Source organism: Arachis duranensis, chromosome 8, assembly GCF_000817695.3.
Source record: "Arachis duranensis cultivar V14167 chromosome 8, aradu.V14167.gnm2.J7QH, whole genome shotgun sequence".
NCBI classification, from domain to species: Eukaryota; Viridiplantae; Streptophyta; class Magnoliopsida; order Fabales; family Fabaceae; genus Arachis; species Arachis duranensis.
This window is the reverse complement of record NC_029779.3, coordinates 42,001,745-42,029,244: the sequence shown is the minus strand read 5'-3', so window position 1 is coordinate 42,029,244 and position 27,500 is coordinate 42,001,745. Positions and strand designations below refer to the sequence as shown.

Sequence of the window (27,500 nt, the reverse complement as noted above, 5' to 3'; positions counted from 1 at the left end):
TGCCACACATTTTGCTTTGGACATGAATATCCACTTTTCTTTTTTATCAACTATAATATTATGGACGATTATGTTGCCTTTTTTTTAAACATTAATCATGTAATTGCTTGGATCTAAATTTTACCTCCTGTAGCTCCTGGAGGAAGACTAGCCTGACTAGGTGTCTCGACTCGATCATCATCTCCATGAAATTTGGACAATCCAAACATGATATAGCAGCTAGGATAAAAAACTTTTCCCTCTGGACTTGACAAACAACACCATGGAATTTCATATAGGAAAATGTTCCGTAAGCAAGACCTGCAATCTCCACTATTTAGATCTGGTGTACATTGGCCGAGAGCATATAGAGTTTGGACACCATTCAGTTTTGCGGTTGCAGTTACATAATTCTTGGTGGTGCTCTCCTCCTTCATATTCGTTATGTCTGATAAAGTGCTCACTAATGTGAGAGTGAAGGAGTTCTGTTGCTCTCGGTTAAGGTTGGAGGTGTTGGCAATGTTGAACTCATGAAACATGGGACTCGTGTCGTTCCAGGTGGAGAGGGGAGACCGATAGGAGTAGCGAAGAAGGCAATGAGTGTACCAAATGATGGCTTCCTTGGACGAACTACACTCTGAATGTATTCGTTTAGCAGCGTTTTGGACACATAGTTGACAGAGACTAAGGGACACATCGCCACGGCACATGAAGAGACCGGTAACCGTGTCAGAGGGGCTTTCTCCGCCACCAATGGTGGTCTTGTAGAAGCCAATTTTGTTGGTGGCATTAGAAGACAAGGAAGAGAGGAGGTTCCTGAGGTTAGATTTAAATTGACTGTTCTTGATGATGGTTTCATTGGTTGAAGTTGAACAGTTGTGGGAAAGATAGCCAAAATCATTTGACAGATTTGTTATAGGAATGAGTCCTACTGGTGCCAGGCTTTTACTTTCACGATAGAAAGGGTACATAGCATACTTCAAGTTGCAGCTGCGGCTGGAACTTGTTGCTTCGTTTCCACCGCACTCTTGTTTAACTTGTTTTATCATGTTGCCTAAACAGGTTCTACAATCTTGAGATGACAGGTTTGGTGTACACTGAGCCAAAGAGTATAGGGACCGAAATCCAGATATTCTTACTTGTTTTGTAGCATACTTCTCTGTAGAACCTTGAGATGCTTTATCTGCAATTTTGTTCAGAGTGTCAAACACTAAATTCATGAAGGTTGCAGACATATTGCTTGACAAGCAAGAACTACTAGAAGGCGTTAAGTCGACTGCCGAGAAGTAAGTGAAGTTATTGGAATATTGAACCATGCACTCGTCATACGAAATTCCTCCCTCTATGGACCAGGAGCAATCGAATATTCCTTGGTTTGGGTCTGGGAACAAGTAGCTATGGGTTGCTTCTGAGATGCACTTTCCACAAAGTTGAGAAGGGAGGTCACCCCTGCACAAGTAGAGTCCATATATTGTATCAAAGTGGTTTGTGCCAAGGACTTTGGTGCTGTAAAATTCCTTGTTGCCCGTGGTGGCATTGGAAGATAGGTACTTGAAAAGGGTCTTTAGGTTCAACCGGAAAGGACTGTTAGGGGTAGTTTTGTTAAGTGATGAGCAATAGGACCCTGACCAGTGAAAGTCATCTGCATCAACATGGACAAAGATGATAAGGATAAAGAGGAAGCCAAGATTGGAAAAAGCCATGTGAGTTTGCTAAGTGCCTAATTGGTATGAAAAATCTTTGACAGAACTACCATGCCATATTGGATGGATATGCAACCTTGGAGTCAGGAGTATGTATGATCTTCCTAATTTCATAGGCCTTTCTTATTGTTTTGTCTTCCACCGGTGTATCTATTGTAAAATATGGTGATTAATTTTTATTGACTATTAAACACTTCAATAAATAGAATATGTGACTCAAAATTGTACACTTCAATAAAGAATAATGAACTCCTTTGTCAACAAGTCTAATCCACTAAGATTAAAATAAAAAATCACAAGTTAATCATGCAGGGGAAGTCAACCTTTTCAGTCTTTGGTATTATGTTGGAAGGTAAATATATATTGAAATATTAATGTAAGATTAGGCTGATTAGCAATTCCTCATTTGACAGATTCCAGTCATGACTCTTGTGCATCTTAGATAACAACTTCTTTTGACTCTAGAGTCCTCCAATAATGTCATCTTCCTAACAAAATAATTTAATTCTAGAAACTGCAGAGAAACTTATAACCTTTCAAAAATATAAAGTGAAAGTAAACAATGTCACAACTACTTTGATTGTGTAAAAACTAAAAAGAATATCAAAATCACCCTTAAAACATACCTCCAAAAATAATACAAATGAATACTAAAAAAATATTACGTGTACCATTTTTCACCTAGAATATACTCATTCCTGTTTCGGATTTAAAAGTATATAACGAGAAGAGGAAAAGTGGAAAACTACAATAAGTGTGCAGTTTATCCAAAAAGTGATGTACACGTGTTGATCCATAATAATAATAAAAGATGTACTGAAATAACATTAATGAAACAATGCTCTCTTAATCAGTTAAACCACATGAACGTTCTCCGAAACTACTTATTTTGCTACATGTTTGACTTTTGAAGCAAACATGTGTTTGATTGAAAAGTAAGCTCTAACTGAATGACCCAAATGTAGAAAGGTTGAATCTATAGAGGGAAATTGATAGGAAATTGTGGTTACATATATAATCAACGAGAGAAGACTCAGAGAGAAGACTCAGCATTCATTATGAATTCTCTCTTACCACTTTCATTCCTACATTCACATTTTATTCTCTTCTGCTTAACTAACTTTTCCCATCAAGGTTCTACTAGAGTACTCTATCCTCTTTGCCCCCATTTGGTAGTTGTTAGCACCACAAGGAGGCTTTCTGATTCTTTTGTGACTTTGGCTTAGATCCTTACCAGTCGCATCTTCATGGCCTTATTTAGTTTCAGTATTGTTGCTCGGCCTTGTGAGGGGGTTGCATCACTACTACTACTACCTTGGCTTAATTTTCTATTATTTAAGAAAAAGGCATATAAGTCTCTCATCATGTTTTTGTGATCTCTAATCATTTATATTCTTGCATTATCCTTTATTATCATATATATCAATCCTTAATTCTCTATGTGGAAGCCTTTTAGCCCACTTTGGGTAGAGACAAGCCATGGTTGATGAACTTTACCACTATTGACTATCAATAAGTAGTGGTACTTAGTCAGAAATTGTCTTGCATAAAGAAAAAGTCTTTCATAGTTTCTAAAATGTGATATTTAAAAATAGGTTACACAAATCACAAATGTGATATTTGTAGATTATATTTACTCAGAATATACGTTAGTTTGGATGTTGGAATTTTTTTTTTTAATATTGGATTTGTATTAGTGTAATTCATCAAAATGTCTAAAAAATTGTATGTAACATGGTTGTAAGAATATACAAAAAGTGACCGCCAGTTTTCAATTTTTTTAATTAAAAAAAATAAAAAACATCAAAACATTCCCAATTTAAAAAAAATTACTCCATGCAAAACGGTTCTACTGTTTTGTATTTAACAAATTTAAAAATGATTTTTACATAAAACGCAGGTGACGTTTTGTGTTTTTTAAAAGATAAAAAATAATTGAGTGAATATCCCATTCGGTCCCTGACAATTATCTCGAAAGGACAACGAGAATCCAAAAAAAAACTCAATCCGGCCCCTGATAATTTTTTTTGGGACTGATTAGCCCCTGTGCCGAAAAAATAACATTGATTTTTTTTTGCACAGGGGCCTCGTTGTCTTTTCGAGATAATTGTCAGAGGCCGGGTTGGGTTTTTTTGTCAGGGGCCGGGTTGGGGTTTTTTTTGTCAGTAACCTCGTTGTCTTTCGAGGTAATTGTCAGGGGCTAATTTGAGTTTTTCTCAAAATAATTTCATACAGAGTAAAATTCACATACACTAAAATATTAAGGCACATTACACAATGTTTCAATATAAAAAAAATTAGTCTTAGATGTCGCGTTTTTTAGGCTGCGTTTGTTTTTTAAAACAGGATAGAACAAGACATTGAAGATAGGACAAGATAAGATATCGATGAACAGAAACACAAAATTTTGTGTTTTTGTTTTTTATTTGGTGATAAACTAAAACAAATTATGAAAATTCAATTTATTCTCATTTTTTTTCATTTAAAAAATTTGAGATGAAAAATATAATAATAAAAATATAATTATAAAAAATTAATAAGAATAATAAAAAATAAAATAAAAAATAAGTTGTGTCTCTTGTTAGTATTTCCGTATTTTTCCTGTTAAAATAGACATAAAATATACTAATTTAGTGTCTCTAAATACATTATTTCTATTCATGTCTCTTTATCAAATACGATTATATATCTCCAAATTTCTATCTCAATATCCTGTCTCATTAAAAAATAATTTTGTCGGTTTTTTTGTTGGAGAGAAATTATAGAATACGCGCCGCGTGTGCCTTTAGTCTTCTTGTTCACAACTGATGCATGTTTTTTCTCTCTCATGTGCATGTTTGACGTTTCTGCTCTAGTAAAAACTTGGCAGAAAAAAAAAATTCAAATGTTAAATTGAAATTCTCTGAAAAATAATAGAAAATTTCAAAAAATAAATAATGGGCTAATGAAAAAATGGCTGAAGAAGTCGGTATATAAAGACGGAGTAGTAAAGGAATGCTTATTCTTTTTCAGGCCATGAATTCCTTATTTCCACATTTTTATAGGAGTATCATTAACCTTCATGAAAATAATTACAAAATATACCCTATTTTTTATTTTTGAAAAAGTTACTAATTTCATTTTAATCCTTTCAATTATTAATTTTGTAACTTTGTCCCCTTTCCCTTTTTTGGGTACGAGTTCTTGGAGAGCATCAACGAGATTGAAGAAATCTCCTTCCGAAATAGAGTGCGGATTGAAAAACCTAACTCTGCCCTCCCCTTTCTTTTTTATTTCAGAGGCATTCAGAGAAGAGAAGCAGCTAGGGTTTTCATCCAACTTCAATCCTTGCCATTCTCATCCTCTTCCTCTGCTGCAAATTTCGTACGCCTCCGCCGCCGCCGCGCCCTGCCTCCGCCGCCGCTCCCTGCTTCTTTTCATTCTCACATTAGAAGCATTCAGAGAAGAAAAGGTTCGCTAGGGTTTTTATACAATTTCAATTCCTGCATTTCTCTCTTCCTCTTCCTCTGCTGCACATCTCACTAGCATATTCTCGCCGCCGCAATACGCCGCAACCTGCGACTGTCGCCGCGCTACCTGCCATTCTCAAGGACGACAGCAATTCTAACTCTGTATGTTCTCCAGTTTTTCGGCTGCATAGCAAATGCTTTGCTGATAATCTGTTTCCCTGTCTCCTTACTTTTGCAGCCTTCCCCAATTAGCTCTTGTTTAAAATATGGATGATCGACTGCTGAATCTTTATTGTTGTTTTTGGTATTTTATTTATTTAAATTTTTTCGTGGCTAGTCTGATAGGATGTCCTTAAAATTTGTAGTATTTTAGGCTGCAGATTGGAGTAGTGCTACTTCCCTTTATGAACAGGCTGGTAAAACAACATTATTTATTCATACCTTAAAATTCTGATAATATAGATAGAGATGTATGAAAATTAAAGCATGTAACTCTTTAATTTTGGCAGCTAATCGATTTAGAGTTGCCAAGGATTATGAGAGATCAAAAGCAGCATATGAGAAAGCTTCCAAGGGACAAGAGATGCTTGCTTCGTATCCTTATTTAACTGGTTGTTCTATAATTACTGTGAAAGAATTCTGTGTTTCTGTGTCCTTGACAAGTAAACCAGCCCCTGGGATGCAGCTAAGCACATGGAATCAGCTGCTAATATGGCAAAGGAACTCAGAAACTGGAGAGAAGTTGTGAGCTTCTCTTGAAGGGCGTCGGAATTGTACATTGAGTGTGGGAGGCCACAACCTGCATCAGATGCTCTTGCAAAGGGAGCCCGGTATTGTTTGGTTTCTGTTTTCATTTTCAGTATTCTATGCTTTAAGGATTTTGTTAAAGAACAAGTGAAAACAAACAAAATGAACTTTATGGCTTGGAGATGCTGAATTATGTAAATAATATGTAGCATTCTTTATTTTCTCACTATGCAGTGCTTTGGAAGAAACCATGCCTGAAGAAGCTATTCAGCTATATACTGATGCCATTACAATTCTTGAGGAAGATGGAGGAGGACAAATGGCCTTTGATCTGTATCGTTCTGCTACTGCTGTTTATATAAAACTTGAGAAGTAAGTCTGTGTAGTAAAGTATGAAGTTCCATTCAAAATTTTCTACCAATTTTCCTTGAATGCTGATTTTGCAACATTTTCCGGGGTATGTTTCTGTAACACAAAGGTATTTGGACGCTGCGCCTCTCCAATTGAAGTTCGGCTTAGCAGCTTCCAAGTGTAATGCTACCAATAGCCAGTGCAAGGTTAGGATTGATTTAATTTTGCATTCTGCATTTGAATTGTAACTGTATATATATTGTATGTTGCTGTGATGGAATTTGCTTGTTATTTTTAAGGAGAAATTCCTCTAACAGAGATGCTCATAAATGCAGGCATATCTCAGTGCAATTATTATTTACCTTTATACTAATGACTACAAGCAAGCAGAGATGTGTTATAATGACTGCTCTCAGTGAGTTTCTGCCTCCTCTCTTGTTAGTTTCCTTTACTATAAAAGATTGAATGTCACTTTAATCAATTATTAATATCTATGGATAATATGGTTGTGTGGTGTGTCTAGGATTGATGCTTTTTGCAAAAGTGACCAGAATCGCTGTGCTAGCAATCTCCTTGCTGCATACTCAGATGGAGACATTGAAGAAATCAAACGTATCGCCCAATCAAGCAGCATTTCAAATCTTGACCACTCGGTAACCTAAGTTTGTATATATTACATTTTCTGTGTATGATAATATTCAGATTTCATACAAGGTGGTTTTAGAAGAAGTTCTAATAACTGTTCAGTCAGAAAATTCATACATCAGAGAATCAATTTTTTAGAGTGTAACACCGATATCAGTTTCTAAAAGATTTTTAATCCTCAACAAATTTTAATTACCAAATCAGGCTTTAACCTTTTATTTTATTAGACGTCAAATTTTGGTAAAAGGTTAGACAAATCGATCCCAATTATTATGTAACAAAGACACAACAGTTGCTAAAAATTTTTAAAATCCTCGTATTAGTTCTTCTATATTAATGAACAGTTTGATGTTAAGACCGATTAAAATATCAGCAGACTTTCTCATATTATTTCAATTTCTAAATTAAAATGAAAATTTTGAAAAGAAAGAAACTAAATTGAGAGATATATCTGAACTGAGTTACTGAACTAAAGCAGAGAGCTGGAGATAGCGAGTTCAGAAAGGAGAAGAAATGTTGCTTTGACTTCGAGCAGACACGGAAGAGAGACATGGCGAGATCGCCCATCAGCGGCGGCGAGATACGGCGAGACACGGGGAGAAGTAGAGTCGCAATGACGGCGCACAGTGAGGAGCAGAGAACCATCAACGGCTCACGGCAAGGATTAGAGAACGAGCGACCGCAAATGGAGAAGAACAAAGAACGAGTGACGGTGGTAGAAGGAGGTAAGAACCCTAGCAGAGGCAAATGTCTCCTCTTTAAAACTCTGATTAAAAATGAAAAGGAAGAAAGTGTAAAAAACATAAATAGAGAGGTAAATGTCAAATTATGAATTCTTTCAAAAACAAAAAAATGGGGTTCTTTTTATAAATATTTTTAAGATGGTTAACGATACTCCCACATAAAAGTGGGAGTAAGGAATCCATAGCCCTCTATTTATGCTTTTTACACTTTCTTCCTTTTCATTTTTAATCAGGGTTTTAAAGAGGAGACATTTGTCTCTGCTAGGGTTCTTACCTCCTTCTACCACCGTCACTCGTTCTTTGTTCTTTTCCATTTGCGGTCGCTCGTTCTCTAATCCTTGCCGTGAGCCGTTGCTGGTTCTCTTCTCCTCCCTGTGCGCCGTCGTTGCGACTCTACTTCTCCCGTGTCTCGTCGTATCTCGCCGCCACTGATGGGGTATAATAGCAATGAAGTGCTGTAATGATGGGGTATAATAGCAATGAAGTGCTGTAATAAGGTATAATTAATGGTTTAAGTTACTGGTATTCTCTAATTTTTATTTTATTTGGGATTGAGGTTTGTACTCTTGTTATGGCTTGATGCTAGTTTATGTCGAATCCTTTCATGGTTCTTTTGCCTTTAGGTAGTGATTGCCAAGAAGAGTTCACACAGCTGGCAAAGACTCGAAATTCATCCCAAAAAGACATCGGGTGGAGTGAGGGGCTCATTCGGTAGTGTTAGTGATTGCTAATTCATTGTTGGGTAAATCGAATTGGGGACTTTGCTTTGCATTCTCTTTGGTGTATCATTGAATTGACTCTGAACTGGACCAAAATCCATGTCATTCACACCCATTCTTAGGATAATATTTGCGGCATTACACTTTTTTGGTGGATCCAAACTGTTCTAGAAGTTTAATCCTGTTGTCCATTGAATAGAATCATGTAGATTGCATTATCTGGTTTGCATATACTGGGAGCTGCGGCATTCATTGGGTATAACTAGTCCAAAATGTCAACTATATGTTTTAAGTTATTACTATAATAGTATAAATATTAAAATAATTAAATATTTTTGTATTTTATGTTAAGTTATCTGTAGGTAAAAAAATTAGCCTTAAACCTGTATTGAAGATATATAAATTCATTGTTTGTTACTGTTTTCCTGTCACAAAATAATTTGCCTAATTTAAGGTCTAAACCATTGAGCAGGGGTGGGATTCTCATAATTGGCCGTTGTCAGACCTATAGAACAGTCATCGGCATAAATAGATTATTACTGTGTCACACTTTCTTTCAACTTGTTAATGAAGTATTCTGATCTCTACGCATAAAATAATAGTTGAAGCTTTCGCTAGCTGCTTAATTAATTAATTAAGTAATTAGATATATTTAGAAGTTGGTTTGACTTGTCACGGTGAGAAGGAAAAGCAATAAGTTATGAAGATGATTATTCTCGGGACTGGTTGCTTGCACCTCTCAGATCAGAAGAACCTTGTCTCTTCTGATGATTACTACACCGGAGATAGAAGACAAGTTTTATAGTCTGCATACACTGTTCATACTTGAGATTGCACATCAACAAAACTTTGTATTGTCAAAACAAATTCTTTTCTACTGTTTTCATACAATGATATCCTCTCCATCAAATTAATTACAGATACATTTTATAATGTCACTTTAATTATTTTCTAATCATAAAATTTTATTTAAGAATGACCAAATTAATTTTATCATAAGTACAAATACATTTTATCATAGTTCATGTGTTAGAACTTAGAAGAGCTTCAAGGACTATATGTGCTAGTTCCAATGTCAGAGTCAATGCCAAATAAGATCCTTTGTTCAGTGTTTCAGCTTGGGCACCTCTTGATGCTGCAGGAACCTCTTCATCTATTTCTCAGCCAATTTGATTTCATTTCTTTGTTTCTATACACACAAAGGGGAGGTAACATTCTTTAATTTGTCTAGGTAGGGGGATCAAACACCAAAGAAATTTGTTATTATTATTCTTTCATTCTTTGTTGCAGATAACATTTCTTTCTTGTGCTTTCGTAAGAAGAATGAATATTCTCATAGAAAATTTTCAAGGTATAACTTACTTTGACCATTTACTAGAATTTGTTATGCTATCTTCTTTTCCCCTTTTGTATGTAACTTTAAACTTGGAACTATTACTTTTCGTGGTTTAGAATTATGTTTCTTTGGAATACATCATACATAGTTGACGTCTTTTCCTTAAGCCAATGTTTTCCTCAGGTGTCCGAATTGATATAAGGCATTATTTTTTGTTTAATTCTAAACACAAGCAATACTCATACCTCATGCAAATGTTCATTTGTCATTAGCTCTTTCTTGGGACATTATCATCAGCTTGCTTTTATATGTATGCACAATCAATTAGAATTTTTGTATTGAAAATGTAGTGATAGACCTCTTTTTCTGTGTTTTATTTTTTTACAGCACTAATGATACAGTATTGGGGAAAATGAAGAAAGACTACATGCTATATGGAGGGAAGGGCATTACCAGAAATTATCCTAGTTAAATGTCTATACGAATGCTAAAGATTGTCATATATGCTGTTAAGTTAATGCATGGTGCATTAGAACCTTTGTTAATTTTTTTTTTTGAAAGTTGTATTCAATTAGAACAATAATGAAAGAGTTCCCAAAATGAGTTTTGGTTATTCTTGAAGAAATTGAAGACAAAAATTTGAGGTTATTTGAGGTGAAATAGATAAATGGAGTGTTATTTGTGTTGGTTCCTTTTTCTAAAGCTTTCCAAATGCTTTTAATGGTACTCCATGGCTTGAATATTCCAAATAGAACTAATGAACTATTATCTCATCCTTTAGCTGAAATAGATATGCATTCTTGTTTATGTTTTTACATTAACCACATTTTAAACTAGTTTCGCTATATTCCAAGCGGATTGGGATTTTCTAGTTCTTGAATTGGAAAGGTTTGTATTATAAAATTGGAATATGACTAAATTATGGTTTTTTACAATAATTACTCTTGTATCAACACCACTATTTATTAGATAAATCAACATGATATTAATTGTGTGACACAAGTTCTGATTCATCATTATGTTCTTTCGTCATCATTTTGTGCGATATTATGGAAACAAATAGTTCAGCTTCTTGACTGAATTGAGTTTTTTTTGTGATTTAACACAATCTTATTTGGCCATGATGCACATACTTAAAAATAGCATCTATTAGATATATGTAAGCATAAAAATAAGGCAGCATTGCTTTACCATTTACAATCACCAATTAAGTTAATAAGGGTAAGCAACAAATATAAATAAAAAATTCAGATGTTCACCAATACAGCCAAAAAATTATTTATTTAAGACAATGCTACAGTAGTGTAACCAATGCAATATTGTTGAAACTAAACCAAAAATGTCACTATTTAAAGAATGCTTTCCAGTCCTTCGGAAGACTATATCTATTTTCAGAAATCGAAGCAACATCAATGTAAATATAGAGCGAAATATAATATTTGCAACTATTGTTAATAATATGGAAACACTGTGAAGGAAATGCTTCTGTTAATGATATAGTCATCTGCTGCCCAAGTTTTTTCAACTGTTGTAATATAAACACCAACTATGCTTGATTAACATGCAACTATCCTGATGGTAGTTAGCGAGTCCTGCATGAAAAGAGCTATGAATAAAAGGATAAAGAGGCCTGATGTGGAACTCATCACAGTTGTGCTCACAATACAAATAGCATAGCAAATTAGCAATCACATAAGTGGAACAGTGTGCTCAATTTCAAATTCAAGTACAAAAGATTTAAAAGAAACCTTGCTAGTTATTACATCTGAAGCAATCCATGTTGTTAGGTATAAGCCATATTTGGCAATTTGCCACAAACTAGGTTCATCAATTTGTGTGACTAAGTCAGGTTCATGAGGTGTACTTTTTTCTCTTGCACTTAGTTCTTTGGTGTAAGTAATTAAAAGAGTTCCAAGATCAGATTCAACCCCTTGGTAAGTCTCACTAAATCCAAGAGTCAAACTAATCTCGGAAGAGAAAGCACCGGATGAAGTGAACTCTTTGTAAAAGTTTTTATATGATTTATTCATACATATCCAACAAGTATGAAATTGGGCCATTGAGGACATGGACAATTTCAACTCCAAACCAAACAAAAGAAAATAGATATTCAATCACAATGTTAATAATCTAATCTGCATAAACACGTGAAAAGGCTAAGAATTATATTTTGAACATAATGAGATACCAACATAGTAGGATAATGTCAGATACAAGAATCAAGAACAGCACACTCCCAAGCCAAGTAATCACTTGACAGTAATAAAATATAATACGAACATAATAGATCGAATTGACATGCAATAACTTCTAAGAATCTACTATAATATCTGCTGAACTTGAACCCTAGTCCATGCATAATAATGACATAGCAATGCTACTCAACAACAAAGGTAAATGGCTTTGCAAAATTTTTATCTTCTACTGGTAAAAAACATAACTAGTCAAAATTCAAAAAATTAACTAATGCTATTTGAAAGAAAGAAAACATAACTTTCTGAAGTGCTAAAATTGCTAAACTAATCAATGCTATAATTCTTAAAAAAAATATCATCAGACTTTCTCATATTATTTCCATTTCTAAATTAAAATGAAAATTTTGAAAAGAAAGAAACTAAATTGAGAGATATATCTGAACTGAGTTACTGAACTAAAGCAGAGAGCTGGAGATAGCGAGTCCAGAAAGGAGAAGAAATGTTGCTTTGACTTCGAGCAAACACGAAAGAGAGACATGGCGAGATCGCCCATCAGCGGCGGCGAGATACGGCGAGACACGGAGAGAAGTAGAGTCACAACGACGGCGTACAGTGAGGAGCAGAGAACCAGCAACGGCTCATGGCAAGGATTTAGAGAACGAGCGACCGCAAATGGAGAAGGACAAAGAACGAGTGACGGTGATAGAAGGAGATAAGAACCTAGCAGAGGCAAATGTCTCCTCTTTCAAACTTTAATTAAAAATGAAAAGAAAAAAAGTGTAAAAAAAAGTAAATATCAAATTATGAATTCTTTCCAAAAAAATAGAATTCTTTTTATAAATATTTTTAAGATGGTTAACATACTCCCACATAAAAGTGGGAATAAGGAATCCATAGCCTGATTGACATTACAGATTTCTGAAGGGGTTAATTATCTCCAAGTTTAGGTTAATAAAACTTTACTAATAAATGATTAGAAAGAGAAAATAAAATAAAAAAGAAATTTGGTGTTTAAGAATGAAGGACACACATACACCACAGGGTGAGGATACTGTCTCTCTTTCTCTCTCTTCTGCCCCTAACTTTCTCTCTCTATCTCTATTTTGTGATTTTCTCTCTCCTCTGTAATAATATATAAATTCTCACATCATACTCTCGTTTCATCTCTCTCTTTTTCCTTTTCTGCGTTTTCATTCATTCACTCATCTAATCATCTTCTTCCATCAATTTCTCTATTTCAATCTTATTTTCTCTAATTTCTTTTCCATTCTCACGCAATTCTAGGGTTTCTTTTTTCCCCTCTTTTCATCACACAATCGCGCAACACCCTCCCAGGTAACACCTACCCTCCCCTCGTTCATATACCTTCTTCTGCTTCTACTGCTTTTCCATTCTGTACCCTAATTCCCCCTTCTCATTGATCCCAATTTTGTTTTCATAATTCAATTCGCGGTTTGATTGCCGTAAAGTTTGAGTTTTTTTTTTGTGCTATTTTTCTGGTTTTGTGTTTATTGTTATTTGTGTGTTTTGATTATGACTCGTATCGTTTATCAGGTGGCATGTGTGGGGCTTTGAATTTCGGTTTGATTAGGGAAGTCCCTTTTCTGTGTTCCCCCCATTTTCCACCCATGGGTGTGACTCTCAGATTGGGGTCACCGTTTTTCTTTTTCTTTTTTGTTTTTCTTCTTGGTTTCCGGGAGATTGAGATGGTGGTTTAGCAACTGGGTTGTATTTCTTACAGGCTTTCAGGGAATAGTTGTGTGTGTTCATTTATGCTTGGTGGGGTTGATAATTGAGAGGGATAGAGGCTGGGGTTTGGTTCTATATATAGTAGTGTGTAGCAGTGGTGAGGAAGTTACAGAGGTTCTGTGAGGATGACAGATGTTCAGCCGCTACAGCAGAAGCCTGAGTCTGCCGATGCTCATGCTGAGTTCGAGCGTGGACTGGAGGACTTTATGCGTGGGCAGTTGGATGATTGTATGTCATTTGCCTCCTGTAGTTCCTCCCAGGCTCAGGGGGGTGAGGAAGATGAGGGTGATCAGCTCGCTCGGAGGAGGCGTAGGTCTGATCTCGAAGGGGATGATTTGGCGGAGTCCTCGGCTGCACAGAGGCGCCACTCGCGAAGTCTGAGTTGATGGCGCTGGCTGGGTTGCACACGGTGTCTATGTTGGACTCCTCTTTCTTGTGGGGATCACAGTCCCCAACTTCTGGACAGGAGGGTGCCGTGGAGAGACCGAGCACTCAGGCATCTGCTATTCTGCAGATGTGGCGCGAATTGGAGGATGAGCATTTGTTGAACAGGGCTCGTGACAGGATGAGGGAAAGGTTGAGGCAACAGAGGGGTTCTGAGTCTAATACCAATGGGTCCAGTACCATGTCTGATAGTCGAGGCAGTGAGAATCAAGGCAGTTTGGGGGATGCGAGTGAAAGCGAAAATGATTTTGGTACTTGGTCGCATGATCGGATTGAATCGCGGAATGCACGTGGGGATCGTCTTGTGTCTAGCAGGGAGCAATCTCCTGATCTTGGCGAAGTCGAGAGGGAGAGAGTTAGACAGATTGTTCGAGGATGGATGGAAAGCGGTATTGGTGATCATTCATCGAATGTGAATCAGTGAAACAATAATGGTAGAGCAGAATGGCTTGGAGAAACAGAGCGTGAGAGGGTAAGAATTGTCAGGGAATGGGTGCAAATGACTAGCCAACAGAGAGGCTCACGTGGGAGCCGGAGGGATGCTAAAGTCGATCGAGCGCGCGATGTGGTTGCTGATCACGATGAAGGCCAGCCAGAGCATGTTCGGCGGGACATGTTGAGGCTGCGTGGAAGACAAGCTCTAGTTGATTTGCTTGTGAGGATAGAGAGGGAAAGGCAAAGAGAGCTGCAGGGATTGTTGGAGCACCGAGCTGTATCTGATTTTGCTCACCGCAACCGCATTCAGGTCTGTTGGGTACCCTGTCAGAATTCCTTTGCAATTCATGGTTCTTTTAGTCATGGTGTCCTCAATTAATCTTGAGTTGATTATGTAAGTCAGTCATACAAGAACTGTGATTTAATTCAAGGAGATAAAAACTTATATTATTGTGTGGATTTTAACTCTATAAAACTCATTTTATGTTGTGTTTGTGTTAATATGAATAATCTACATACATTTGTTTCTGTTGTGTGGTACATCTGATGTGGACTGTTGCATTTTAATTCTTTGTATACTTCCTGTTGTAAATTGACTATTTACACGAGATGGTGTTTTCAGTCTTTGCTCAGAGGTAGATTCCTCCGAAATGAAAGAACTGTTGAAGATGAGAGACCTCCGTCTATGGCTGCAAGTGAATTAGTGCAGTTGAGACAACGACATACAGTCTCTGGTATAAGGCATGGAAATCAAACAACTTGATAATCTTTTTAAACCAGTGGGTGGGTGGCCTATTCTGCCTATTACTCATCTTGGAGCTTCTGCTTTAGAAATAAGACAAAAATTCAAAAGGTGATCTAGATGTATCTGTGTCTGCCAAGTGCTCAAGGCTTGTTAATTTCTTTGCTAATTGTTGAGTTTTCTTTTAGTTGTATTTCTTATGATTTGCAAAATAAATAACTGTTATTTATAATGGTTGATTTTCATTCATTATATTTGTGTATGGCCACTGTTTATGGGCAATATTTTTGCCACTAGCTTTTTCTTTATCAATGTTATTATAGGAAAGGTCATTCAGTTCTCTTTTTTTTTTTTACTGGTTATTGTGGTAAGATGTTGTTATAATTTTTTTTCCATCAGTATGTAGTGTTTTCTTTAAATTTGCGCTGTGAAGTTCAACACACAAGATTTTGTCTAGTGTGAGCTTGGCTCATTCTTTCTGCTGTACTACCCCCCACCACCGGGGGAAAAAAAACATTTTTTTGCCCAATTATTTCCTCCACAACCATGAACTATCATATACTAGGATAAATGTTCTTATGTTCGGTATTCTTTATTTATACAGAATACAAAATATGGTGATGAACTGATGATTGTTGACTACAAGTTCTAATGTTTGTTGCTAGTGATGGTTATGTACTAACTTATCTAGTTGTAATTTAGGGAGGGGTTTCGTTCAAGATTAGAGAATATTGTTCGTAGTCAAGCAAGTACCAATTCTGATACTGCATCAAATAATCGTGATTAGCACTGTATTGAATTAAATTATATTATATTGAACAATAAAATCAAATACAATATAAATCATAATAAATTATAGATTTAACTACACTGTTACTCTTTATAATTTTACTAAATTTATAATTAAATCTCTATACTTTTTCTTTCAACTAAACTCTTATATTACTTTTAATTTTATAATTATGTCATTATCAATATAAAAAATATTAGAATTGACTATTTTTCTATAAATTAAAAATATCTATAATTAAAAATTTAATTAGATCTTTGATCATATATTTTTTTAAAAAAATATTTTATTAATTTTAACATTTTTAAATTAAAAAAATTTAATTACAAAATTAAAAGTAATATAAAATCTAATTGATAAAAAAAATAAAATAAAATTAATTATAAATTTAATACAATTATAAAAATTAACAGAATAATTAAATCTAAATTATATCAATGTTATCCTCTAAATCAGTATCATAAACGCCTTCTTTAAGTTAATCCAATAGCTTGATCTAGTTGCTAGTTTACACAAATGTTGTTTGCGCATACCTAGCGTCTAGAGCAGACAGTACCTAATTATTTGAATTTATGCCGCTTTTTTCTGAGGTGAACCGATATGCGAATTACGTACAACAAAACAAATGTGCACATTGGATAAAAGAGTTATCGTTGAGTTGTTAGACTCTTTGTGCCAAATTTAAAAGTTCACATCTGAAGGCAAGTTTTTTTTTCTCCTATTAATAGATCGCATATACATTAACATATTTTTACATGAAATCATCAATCAAATATAAACATCACTTCCAAATCTGACGCTTGGTAGACCTACCCATTTTCTGACGCTTACAAGACTTTCCATTCATGACTGCTTTCTTCTTAATTTTTCTTTGATCTATCATCTTCTCATGTCTCTGTTTTCGATATCGTGTGCGGTTATTCAACCAGCTGAAATAATCTTTTCCTGTAGTGCAGACAACAAAGTCCACAAGTTCATCATAATCATCGAGTTCTTTGGGATTTCCTAGTATGCAATCAAGGAAAGTTTCCCCATTGCAGGTGTAGGAGGTGGCAGAACCTGATCTGTAAAATATAAAGGCAGAAGGGACACTATCAGGTATCCTGTAGGAACCTTTTCACTTAAACAAAACTGTAATTACTTCATCAAGCAATTTATGAAGCTGGTTCAAACCTCAACAACTCATGAAAAGAATAACAATAGCACTAAAACTGAACAGTATTGACTCGAAGGCACTTTTTCTCTATCTTTTCATTTCAGCAACATTATAATTCATCGGACTAATTGCATGACATTTCCTTTTTCTTTTCAAAGACAAATGCCAACACCTAAAAGGCCAAACTCGATTACAATTTAGAAACAATGTGTACCTTAAATTTTCCTTTTGAATTCCAATGAACTGCTCTACAACTTTGTAGATAGATTCTTTATCTCCATATCCAACCCCCTGCAAATTCACCAACTATTTAAGAACAACATACAAACCAAACTTAATTCGAGATCAAGAGAACTGAAAGCACACTTCACCTCTTCAGTATTATTAGATTGGACTACAATGGAGTAAGATTTCAGTCGTTCATGCCTTAATGGATCTAAAGAAACTAAATCCCCTTCTTCAAAAGCAATGAGAGACATCAGTGCCATAATTACATATATACACCCCTTTGCCAACAAATGTAGCTCACTACTAAAACTTATATATAGCAAGCCAGAGAAATGCACAATCATCGATTTTGAGACACTGTGACTTGTTGTTTGTTGCATTTTCATCAAATCACACAAAAACGCTTGAAAGGGTAAGCAAAACTTTATTTCTTGAAAATGGCGAACATGGCTGATCAATGAACCATATTTCTCGTGGAGAGAGGTATTTTCCATGGTTTTCAAACAACCTGAAGCACCACTATTAATTAGACACTTAATCGCTTGCATCAACGAAACACCCATGAACTTCAATATGGATGCAAGAAGACATATATCTCTGGCACTGGTATTTTCCTTTACACAAAAACAATCTCTAGAAGGATATTGGGAGAAAGCTCGATGAATTAGGCCTTCCAAAATTGAGTCAGCCATGCCCCTGCATGAATCAGCAAATATGCACTGCTTCCCTTTCATAAAAGCAATGCAATCGGCCAAAATGTTGGCTTTTGTTTTGGAGGATATTTTGCATGAATTATCTGAGAGCAATAAGATTTGGTTTAATTTGCTATTTGTGACTTGCAGAATAGAAGATTGAAATGTTGGATGACGCTTCTTATGCTGGGACAAATCATAGCCACATTTCGATTTGGAGTAAAAATTATCAATTTGCAAATGAGTAATGTGCATAGAGTACAAAACAACAGCTTTTTGGAATCCAATTATGTACCAGTTAATATTAGGAGCCAAACTAGTGGAATCTAAGCCAGCATCAATGGCTTCAGAAACCAAGGAGATTACATGTGCCTGGAACATCTTTGGTGCAGAAGGCATAGTAGGGTCCATAAGCAATGATATGGCAGGTGCAGGGCTAAGTCCAGGAAATCGAGAATCCTTGTCACAATGCAAAAATAATCTACTGACAAAATTCTCAAAAGCATTCTCATTAGAAACTGACAGATTAAAATGGACAGCTATCACCGACAGAACACTTGCAAAATCATGATGCATGGAATTGTGCACAAAAAGCTTTTCACCCATGGAAGATACTGAATCGACAAGCATGAGATAGCTTCTTAAAGTTTGATGTCTTAGAAGCTCATCTGCAAAAACCTGAAATAACTTTCAAGTTTAGTTGGACATGAATCATAACATTTCTATACATGTTTGTGTTTGGAAGTTAATAAAACAGCTAATATATATAGAAAATATGACTACAAACCTCAAAAACTTGGATAGCTGTGACAAGAATATTGCATTTGCAACTACAACTAAAATTAATGGTAAGCAAATTGAAACTAAAACTTCATACAAACTGAAAGAAAATATTTTCAAAGCTGAATCTTGTTGCGCATCCACACCCTGAGGCTGGTCATCAGAACAAATAAGCGCCAATGACAATATATAGAGAAGACTGCACTGAAGGAAGAAAAGATGTAGACACTTATCTATGCTGATTTGGTAATGTCAAAGGAAAATAATAGGCCTTCCACAAGAAAAGTGAACCAAAAACAGCTAGTCCAATTAAAACAAAAGTCTAAAACTTCATAAAACCTTCAGAGAAGCCACTAGAACTTTACGGTGAGTTATTCTAAGGGACAAAATATTGCTTTTACTACAGTCGAAACCGTATAGTTGAATCCATGCAACCAACTAAAGCTATCAAAAGAAAACGTGGCTATTGCTAATATTCTCGAACGCAATGTGTAATCAATGCACCCAAATTTTCAAGTAAGAAACAAAATCACAAGCTCCACGAAACAATTTAAATTAATAACAAATCCTAAATTAAACATCAGAAACATTAATCAGGCAGGCAGAGAACATAGCCACAAAAGCAGAAGCTAGAAGCAGTTGCAGGTAGTAGCCTTGCCTCTAGCAGCGCACACAGAAACAGACGGCAAGAATCGGATAGTTCCACATCAGCACCTGAGACGAAGTTCCGGAAGCGCAGGCGGCAATTGGCGACGTGGACGGAGACGAAGGCGTGGAGTGCACGGTGGAGAAAACGCGTCTTGTCGACGAGGAACTTCTGGTCGGAGTGAAGGAGTGTCAGAGAAACCATGCAGCAGCGAAGAAGGATAGCAACATCTTCAACAAGCGGCCAAATCCGTGAATTCTGATCCGGATTCGGATCTGACCCGGCAGCGTGACGGTCATGGAAGAGAGGGAGGGCAGAGAAGAGAGTTCGGAATGCGGTGCCGAGATTTTCGAAAAGGATTTCGCAAAGAATGAGAAGGTCACTGTGGTTGAAGTTGGAATTGGATTTAGAGAAGGAGAGGTATAGGGTCTTAGGGTTTTCCATTCTTCATGAGAAGGAATTTCTTTGGCCGAGTGAGTGAGAGACACAGAGAGCAGAGGTTTTGGGAATTTTGAAAGTATTGTCCCCACGTGGGCGAAATATGAAAAGAAAATACAAACAAAAATCATAATTAAATAATTTTGAGTAAATAATTATTTTTTATTATCAAATAAAAGAATGTTAAGGACTAACAGAATTTATAATATTTAGTTATTAATTAGTCATTATCAATATTTTTAATAGTTTGAGATGATATTTAATGGTATAAAATTATTTATTTTTTTATGGTTAAGTACTAGTCAAATTTTAATAAAATTATTGCTTTTAAACTTTTTCAATATGTAAATACTTACAAAATTAACTACAAAAAATTAAATTAAACATATATTTATAAAAAATAAATTTTATTTAATAAAAACACTCAATTATTAAATTTTTATTGGTTCTATTAAAAAATTATTTAAAATTTTTAAATTATTCCTATCATCGATAATTTTTTTGATATACAAACTAATTCTAATATTATTATCAACCATGAAAACCATCTTCACCTTTTTCAAATACTAGGAATAACTAATTCCAAGTTTCACTAGCATAGTATTATTAATGTCAAAATTGCATATCAAATGAGGATATGAAATATATAGTTACTTTGTTGACAAAAACAATGGATGAAAATTTAAAACAAAGTTTTCTTATTCTACAATCTTATTGTTATATAGAAAATAATATTTTCGATAAAGATAGATATTCTAATAGGTACTCTCTATTAATCGATTGAGACAAAGGTAAAAATATGGGGGAAAACAATGATGTTGAAATAGCATTGCCAATAATTTGATTGTTTATTAAATGGTGTTTATTGCAAAAAAAAAATGTGGAAGTAGCATTGACAGGAATTTGAAATCGGCAAGAAACTGGTTCTGCTTCCTGACCTACGAATTTTCGGTTATTTTATATAGTTTTCTTTCTTTTCTCTAAGAATATTGTTTATTAATTATTTTTGTTGTTTGGTTAGGAAATCTCATCCTTATCTCATGCTATGGCCGTTAGATCATCTTCATACTTTTGTATCATCCATGGAAACTACATGTCTTTGATAGGAGATTTCATTTTCTTTTTGGACTGGAAACTAATTTCACCATACTTTTTGTAGGCCATTTTAAGATTTTAAACAGATGGGCTTCTCACAGGAGCTAAATGCCCATGGTAAACCAAAAACAGGGAATCCAAATCAGCCGAAGTTATGAGACCAAATATTGAAAGTAGCCCAAGCCTTTTTTCAGAACACTCTGTGCTAGTGTTACCGTTGTGTGTTGAGTCTGGTGATTAACAAAAATAAAATAAAGCAAACGAAAGAAAAAAATAATCTCCGAACTCGACTTTCGAAAATCCTCCCTCCAAAATCGCTAACTACCCACGTCATCGATCCGTGCACACCACAAACTAACCAATCACATTCCACCATCGACTCCTATATAAGCACCGTACTCCTCTTCCTCATTTCACCAAACGCAGGCACAAATTAACCCTCTATACCTTCGCACTCAAAAGTTAGTATTTGTTACTCTCATTTTCAGCCATGGCAAAGGGCTAAAAGAAACCGGCGGAGAAGAAGCCAGCGGAGAAGGCACCGGCGGAGAAAACCAAGGCGGAGAAGAAGATCCCGAAGGACGCGTCCTCCGGCGAGAAGAAGAAGAAGAAGAAGGCGAAGAGCGTTGAGACCTACAAGATCTACATTTTCAAGGTTCTGAAGCAAGTTCATCCTGACATCGGAATCTCTAGCAAGGCCATGGGGATTATGAACAGCTTCATCAACGACATTTTCGAGAAGCTCGCTCAGGAATCTTCTAGACTCGCGAGGTATAACAAGAAACCAACCATTACGTCGAGGGAGATTCAAACCGCTGTGAGACTCGTGCTTCCTGGTGAGTTTGCCAAGCATGCGGTTTCGTAAGGGACTAAAGCTGTTACTAAGTTTACAAGTTCTTGATTTTGGAGAAAAATTTGGATTAGGGTTTGGATGGGCTGTAAAGGGATGAAAACGCATTTTGTGAAGTCGTTTTGGCTTTGATTTGTTAGTCCGTGTTTTTTATCAATGGATATTAAGCTTATTCATTTTGCCCTATATTTCTTTTTTTTTTCTATACTTTGCACCCTTTTTTTTGTAACAACTTCAATTAGCTCGTTCATTTGTTCTGTCTATGATGAATTTAAAATGTTAATTGACACTTATGTAGTATGCTTTAGTATTTCCAAAAGCATTTATCTAACACATAATGTTATTTTTAATTGAAGGGTTTTCATTAGAAAAATTTATTAAAGTTAGATTTTTAATTTATTTGTTATATAATTGTTCATACCCTGGTCCAACGCAAAGGCCCAGGTCCAACTAAAAGGCCTAATCTGAAAGATTAAACCTAGCTAAGTACCGACCTCTACGTAAGTAGTCGGTATCAACCACGACTTGGTTTGAAGAAGTCGGATGTGAGATTAGATGGCAGATAAACACTCGTTCAAATGAGTAACCGCCCCTAAAATCTCTCTAACCGCTTCATAAAACCATATCTTAACCTCCCCAAGATAATGGGGACGGTTAGCACCCTAAAGATACGGCACTACTCCAACGGTGGTTATTGGCTCACCACTATAAATACACTGACACCCCTCAGGTATCTCTAAGCCCAATACTCTCTAGACCTGCTTACACTCTTGCTAACTTAGGCATCGGAGTGTCTTTGCAGGTACCACCCCCCATTCACCCACGCGAACAAGTCGGACAGAGCCTCCCAAGTTGCAGGTCCATCCGGAGTCCTCCTCCTTCATACGTTTGGGCCACCTAACGCCATCCCTCTATTTTACCTCCGGTTACCCACCGTAACATTGGCGCCGTTGCCGGGGACCCGAGAGATCATCCATTGATGGCGGACAGATCCCACGAAGAAGGCCATGCAGAAACAGATTCTGAACAAGAGAATCCAGGCATGGGCAATAATGATGAAGACCTGGCCCTACACCAGGAAGACAACAATCAACATAGAGAGGGTACCTCCGGAGTGAAGAACCCGAAGGTAAATTCCTCAGATGGGCGCGAATCAGAGAAAGGCGGACCATCCCACGTAGTTGAACTAATGGGATTAGTCCACAGCCGCCTGGAACAATTGGAGCAGGAGCGGGAGAAGCAAAAGGAAACTGGAAGGTACCTTAAAGAGGAGATGGAGCGGCGAAAAGAATTAGAAAGAAAACTCTTACAGCTAGAATCCTCCCTCAAGAGTCATAACTCCCGCGACGAACAAGAAGATCAACTCTCGGGCGGAGAAGATCCTTTCAGCGAGGACATAATGAGGGCAAAAGTTCCGAGAAACTTCAAAAGCCCTGATATGGACCTCTATGATGGAACCACGGATCCAAAGCATCATCTAAGCAACTTCAAAAGTCGGATGTATCTGGCTGACGCCTCCGACGCTACGAGATGCAAGGCTTTCCCGACCACTTTATCGAAAGCAGCGATGAAGTGGTTCGATAGCCTTCCCCCGAGATCAATCACTAGCTTTGAAGACCTCTCAAGGAAGTTCTTGATGAGGTTCTCAATTCAGAAAGATAAGGTAAAACATGCACCGAGCCTCCTGGGAATAAAACAGGAGGTCGGAGAATCTCTGCGAGCCTATATGGAAAGGTTCAACAAAGCATGTTTAGAGATCCAAGACCTGCCCACAGAAGCAGTCATAATGGGGTTAGTCAATGGACTTAGAGAAGGTCCTTTCTCACAGTCCATATCTAAAAGACACCCCGTTTCTCTAAGTGATGTACAAGAAAGGGCTGAAAAGTACATCAATATGGAAGAGAATGCAAAACTAAGAGACCTGAGTTGGCGACCTGGACCCCCTCCCTCATCTAAGGAGAGGGAAAGGGAAGTCAAGAAAAAGGAAGAACTCGGTCTCGAGAGGCTCAGGAAATATCACTCTTATACTCCTCTAAAAACCGCTATAGTGGATGTATACAGAGAGATTTGCCACACTGAAAGGCTGCCACCCCCTAGACCTATTAAAAATAAAAAAGGGGGAAGCCGCGGCGATTATTGCGAGTACCATAAGATATATGGTCACTCCACTAACGACTGCTACGACCTTAAGAATGTGATAGAAAAGCTGGCTAGAGAAGGTCGGCTTGATAGATATCTCATGGAAAGGTCAGACAGTCACGGAAAGAGAAAGCGAGATGATATGGACAGAAGAGATCCACCACCACAGACCCCAGAGAGACATATCCATATGATCTCAGGAGGATTTGCGGGAGGTGGAATCACCAAATCTTCTCGCAAAAGACATCTCAAAAGAGTCTATCAGGTTGGGGAAGAGTCACCCGACCTCCCCACTATCTCGTTCACAAAAATTATTCCACATATTAGTATAGCACCCCAAAAATCTATAAACATGCACAACACAAACAAAATTTTCATAACAAAAAAAATGAGCCGCAAAGAAAGGGTCGGAGGATAAGAATAGGGAGCTTGTTTTGAGAAGAAGAAATACGCAGAGTGTGAGAGAGTTTTTCTAAATTAAATTTGAATAATATCCCGTCGATGATGTAATAAACGCGATATAACGATTGAAGTAGAACAACATATTATTAAATATTAAGTGAGTGCGCTGTCACGGCCTTGGACACACTCCAACGCTACCGTGCCGGCACTCGGACTTACTCAACCTCTTGAGCTAAGACCAAGTCAGCCTAACCCTCAATACTTAGCAAGAAAGCTAAGAACACAAGAGAACACAAGAGAAAGGAAGCTTTGGTGGAAAGAACACTTTATTGCTCAAGTGTGGTTACAAATGATTCACCCACACCCACACTAACTCTTACCTCCTATTTATAGCCATCCACCTCCTCAATGGATGGTTAGGATTAAATCTAAGCAATGGTCTAGATTAATCATCTAGAACCTTCTTTATAAATATCTATCCTACCACTACTTTCTAAATACTTCTAGATTGTTCTATATAACTCTTCATACGTTTATATCAATCTACACTCTTCTAGAATATTCTATGATCTTCTAAAGTCTTCTAGAACCTTCTAGGGTATTCCGGGACCTTCTAGAACATTCTAGAATGTTCCGGAACCATCTAGAGTATTCTCAAACACTCCAGAAAACTATATAAACACTGTTAAATCAAACCTTCTAAAATTTTCTGTGACATTCTCCCCCACCTAATGCGCAGACGTCCTCGTCGCGTTCTGTTCATGATAGCGCTCTAGGTGTTCTTGGAATTGCCACAGATCTTCACGAGCTTCCCAACTAGCTTCAGTTATCGGAAGTCCTTTCCACTTGATCAAGTATTGGATATTTGGTGGTACTCCTCTTCGTCGCACGATGCGATTAGCTAAGATCTCTTCGATTTCTTTATCAAAGGATCTAATCACCACAGGCGGAGCACGACTCGAGTCACCTCTACTCGGTTCATCTTGGTCTTCATGATATGGTTTAAGCATACTCACATGGAAGACGTAAATCACAATTTTGCCTATCAATAAGCTCCAAGGCTCTTCCCTGAGTAAGAGGAAGAAAGAGAGTGAGGTGTAAACGGCTGTTGTTCAGTCACAATCTCGAATGGGCTCTTCGCTGTAGACTCACTCCTTTGCAAATTGTATGAGAACTGAGCAATGTCGAGGAGTTTTGTCCAGTCCTTTTGATTAGCGCTTACAAAATGCCTCAAGTAACACTCGAGTAAGGCATTCACTCTCTCAGTCTGCCCATCGGTTTGAGGATGGAAGCTTGTTGAGAAATGAAGCTCCGACCCAAGGAGTTTGAACAGCTCTGTCCATAGTCGTCCTGTGAAGCGTGGATCTCGATCACTAATGATGCTCTTAGACAATCCCCAATATTTCACCACATTCTTGAAGAATAGTCGTGCTGCCTCCTCTGCAGTGCAGTCAATAGGGGCGGGTATAAAGGTAGCATACTTCGAAAATCAATCCACTACCACGAGAATAGATCCAAACCCCTCAGACTTCGGTAAGGCAGAGATGAAATCTAGAGAGACACTTTCCCACGGTCGCTCTGATGGAGGCAGAGGTTCCAACAACCCGCTTGGTGTCTTGTTTTCAATCTTATCTTGTTGGCACACAAGACAAGTATTCACATAGCTCTCCACTTCATCTCTCATTTGAGGCCAATAATAAGAAGATTCAATGAGTGCCAAGGTCCTTCGCTGACCTTGGTGACCAGCCCACTTGGTGTCGTGGCATTCTTTTACCAACTTCCTTCTCAGATTTTCCCACTTAGGAACGTATAATCTTCTCCCTTTTGTGTAGAGAAGGTCGTTTTCTAACCAAAATCTTTTGGTCTTACCTTCTCTAGCCAACTCCACCAACTTCTTGGCTAATGGATCGTGATGCAACCCTTCCTTTATGGTATGCACAATATCTCCTTCAGCCATAGAAATGGCCGCCAACTCAGCCTTGCGACTCAGCGCATCAGCTACCACATTAGTCTTGCCTGACTTGTATTCAATCTTGTGGTCCACCTTCCTCCTAGGTGGTAGTTGTTTTGGCAACTCGGAAGGCATCACATCCTTATTTTCTTCAAGGACTTCCTTGATCTTGGGAGGAACGTCTTCTCTGTCAGATGTTGGCTCCTCTTGTAATAGAGCCAAATATGTAATCTCTCCCTTCTTGAACCCTTTTTTGAGTTGCATAGCAGAGAGTATCAGTGGCCCTCCAACTTTAGATACTGTAGGGACCATGCATGGAGACCCTTTCTCCATGACACATACTACGTCGTAGTATGGCATAGGTATTATATTTACCTTCCTTTGCAAATCGAGCCCGATGACTATTTTAAAATCATCCATGGGTGCTACTGAGAAATCTACAAGGCCCTTCCAAGAACCAAGAGTCATCTCAACCCCTTTTGCTACTCCCTTAAGGGGTTCACCCTTGGTGTTCACGGGTTTGAACCAGCCATTCTTTTCGGTGATCTTCAACCCAAGTCTCTTTGCTTTATCAGGCGTGATGAAGTTGTGTGTAGCACCAGTGTCGATCATAGCCATAACGGGTTTTTCATTGATAAAGGCTTTGACATACATCAAGCCTTTCTTTTCTGCGGTGCTTGCCTCTTTGCCCTTCACAGTATTTATGTGTTGGATGGATCCAACACACTCAGTTACTTGAGTTTGAGCTTCTCGTTCCTCGACGATAGATGCCAGAGTCCCTAGCTTGGGACAGTCCTTCATTTGGTGTGGCCCCTTGCACACGAAGCATCCTCCTTTGGGCACGAAAGCCTTCTTCTTTTCCTCGTACTCTTTCTTTGAAGAGTATTTTCCTTCCTTCTTGGTTGAGAAACTCTTCCCCTTGTCTCCCCCACCTTTAGCAAAACTAGGCTTGGAGGAAGACTTGGGTTTAGAGTCTCCCCTATGATACTCAGTGAGTGATTCGGCCACCACGATGGCCTCATCGACATCCTTAACATTCCTTCTTTGTAGTTCTTGCTTTGCCCAAGGTTGGAGTCCATCAATGAAGAAGAACAAT

General features: G+C 37.2%; 3 protein-coding genes and 2 pseudogenes across 11 annotated transcripts in view; 3 read left to right on the top strand and 2 right to left on the bottom strand.

The window, feature by feature from the left end:
* LOC107462948 (cysteine-rich receptor-like protein kinase 10) overlaps positions 1-1,831 on the bottom strand; it is a 5,570-nt gene extending 3,739 nt beyond the window's left edge. The window contains exon 1 of the mRNA XM_052252890.1: positions 125-1,831. Coding sequence (XP_052108850.1) covers positions 125-1,682 — 1,558 coding nt within the window. The 5' untranslated portion in view covers positions 1,683-1,831. The remainder of the gene's footprint in view (positions 1-124) is intronic.
* Positions 1,832-5,253: 3,422 nt separating this feature from the next.
* On the top strand, positions 5,254-10,339 carry LOC107462871 (gamma-soluble NSF attachment protein). Of its 9 annotated transcripts, none has more exons than XM_052252896.1 (11): positions 5,362-5,547; positions 5,641-5,725; positions 5,803-5,961; positions 6,113-6,250; positions 6,357-6,435; positions 6,565-6,644; positions 6,753-6,882; positions 7,350-8,114; positions 8,241-8,333; positions 9,454-9,687; positions 10,060-10,339. In XM_052252896.1, the coding sequence occupies exons 4-8, from the start codon at positions 6,129-6,131 to the stop codon at positions 7,704-7,706; spliced, it is 768 nt and encodes a 255-aa protein (XP_052108856.1). In that variant the 5' UTR covers positions 5,362-5,547; positions 5,641-5,725; positions 5,803-5,961; positions 6,113-6,128; the 3' UTR covers positions 7,707-8,114; positions 8,241-8,333; positions 9,454-9,687; positions 10,060-10,339. The 9 variants fall into 9 exon arrangements, with proteins under 9 accessions (XP_052108853.1, XP_052108854.1, XP_052108856.1 ...); XM_052252895.1 differs by having other exon boundaries at positions 9,446-9,687; XM_052252892.1 differs by having other exon boundaries at positions 8,241-8,359.
* Positions 10,340-13,017: 2,678 nt separating this feature from the next.
* LOC107462870 (uncharacterized) lies at positions 13,018-15,489 on the top strand (annotated as a pseudogene).
* A 1,172-nt stretch (positions 15,490-16,661) lies between these two features.
* On the bottom strand, positions 16,662-20,040 carry LOC107462946 (uncharacterized). The gene is made up of 4 exons (XM_052252410.1): positions 19,542-20,040; positions 17,555-18,781; positions 17,398-17,474; positions 16,662-17,091 (listed from the first exon to the last, which is right to left on the bottom strand). The coding sequence occupies exons 1-4, from the start codon at positions 19,971-19,973 to the stop codon at positions 16,809-16,811; spliced, it is 2,019 nt and encodes a 672-aa protein (XP_052108370.1). The 5' UTR covers positions 19,974-20,040; the 3' UTR covers positions 16,662-16,808.
* Positions 20,041-21,552: 1,512 nt separating this feature from the next.
* Positions 21,553-21,963, top strand: LOC107462894 (probable histone H2B.3; annotated as a pseudogene).
* Positions 21,964-27,500: the final 5,537 nt, after the last annotated feature.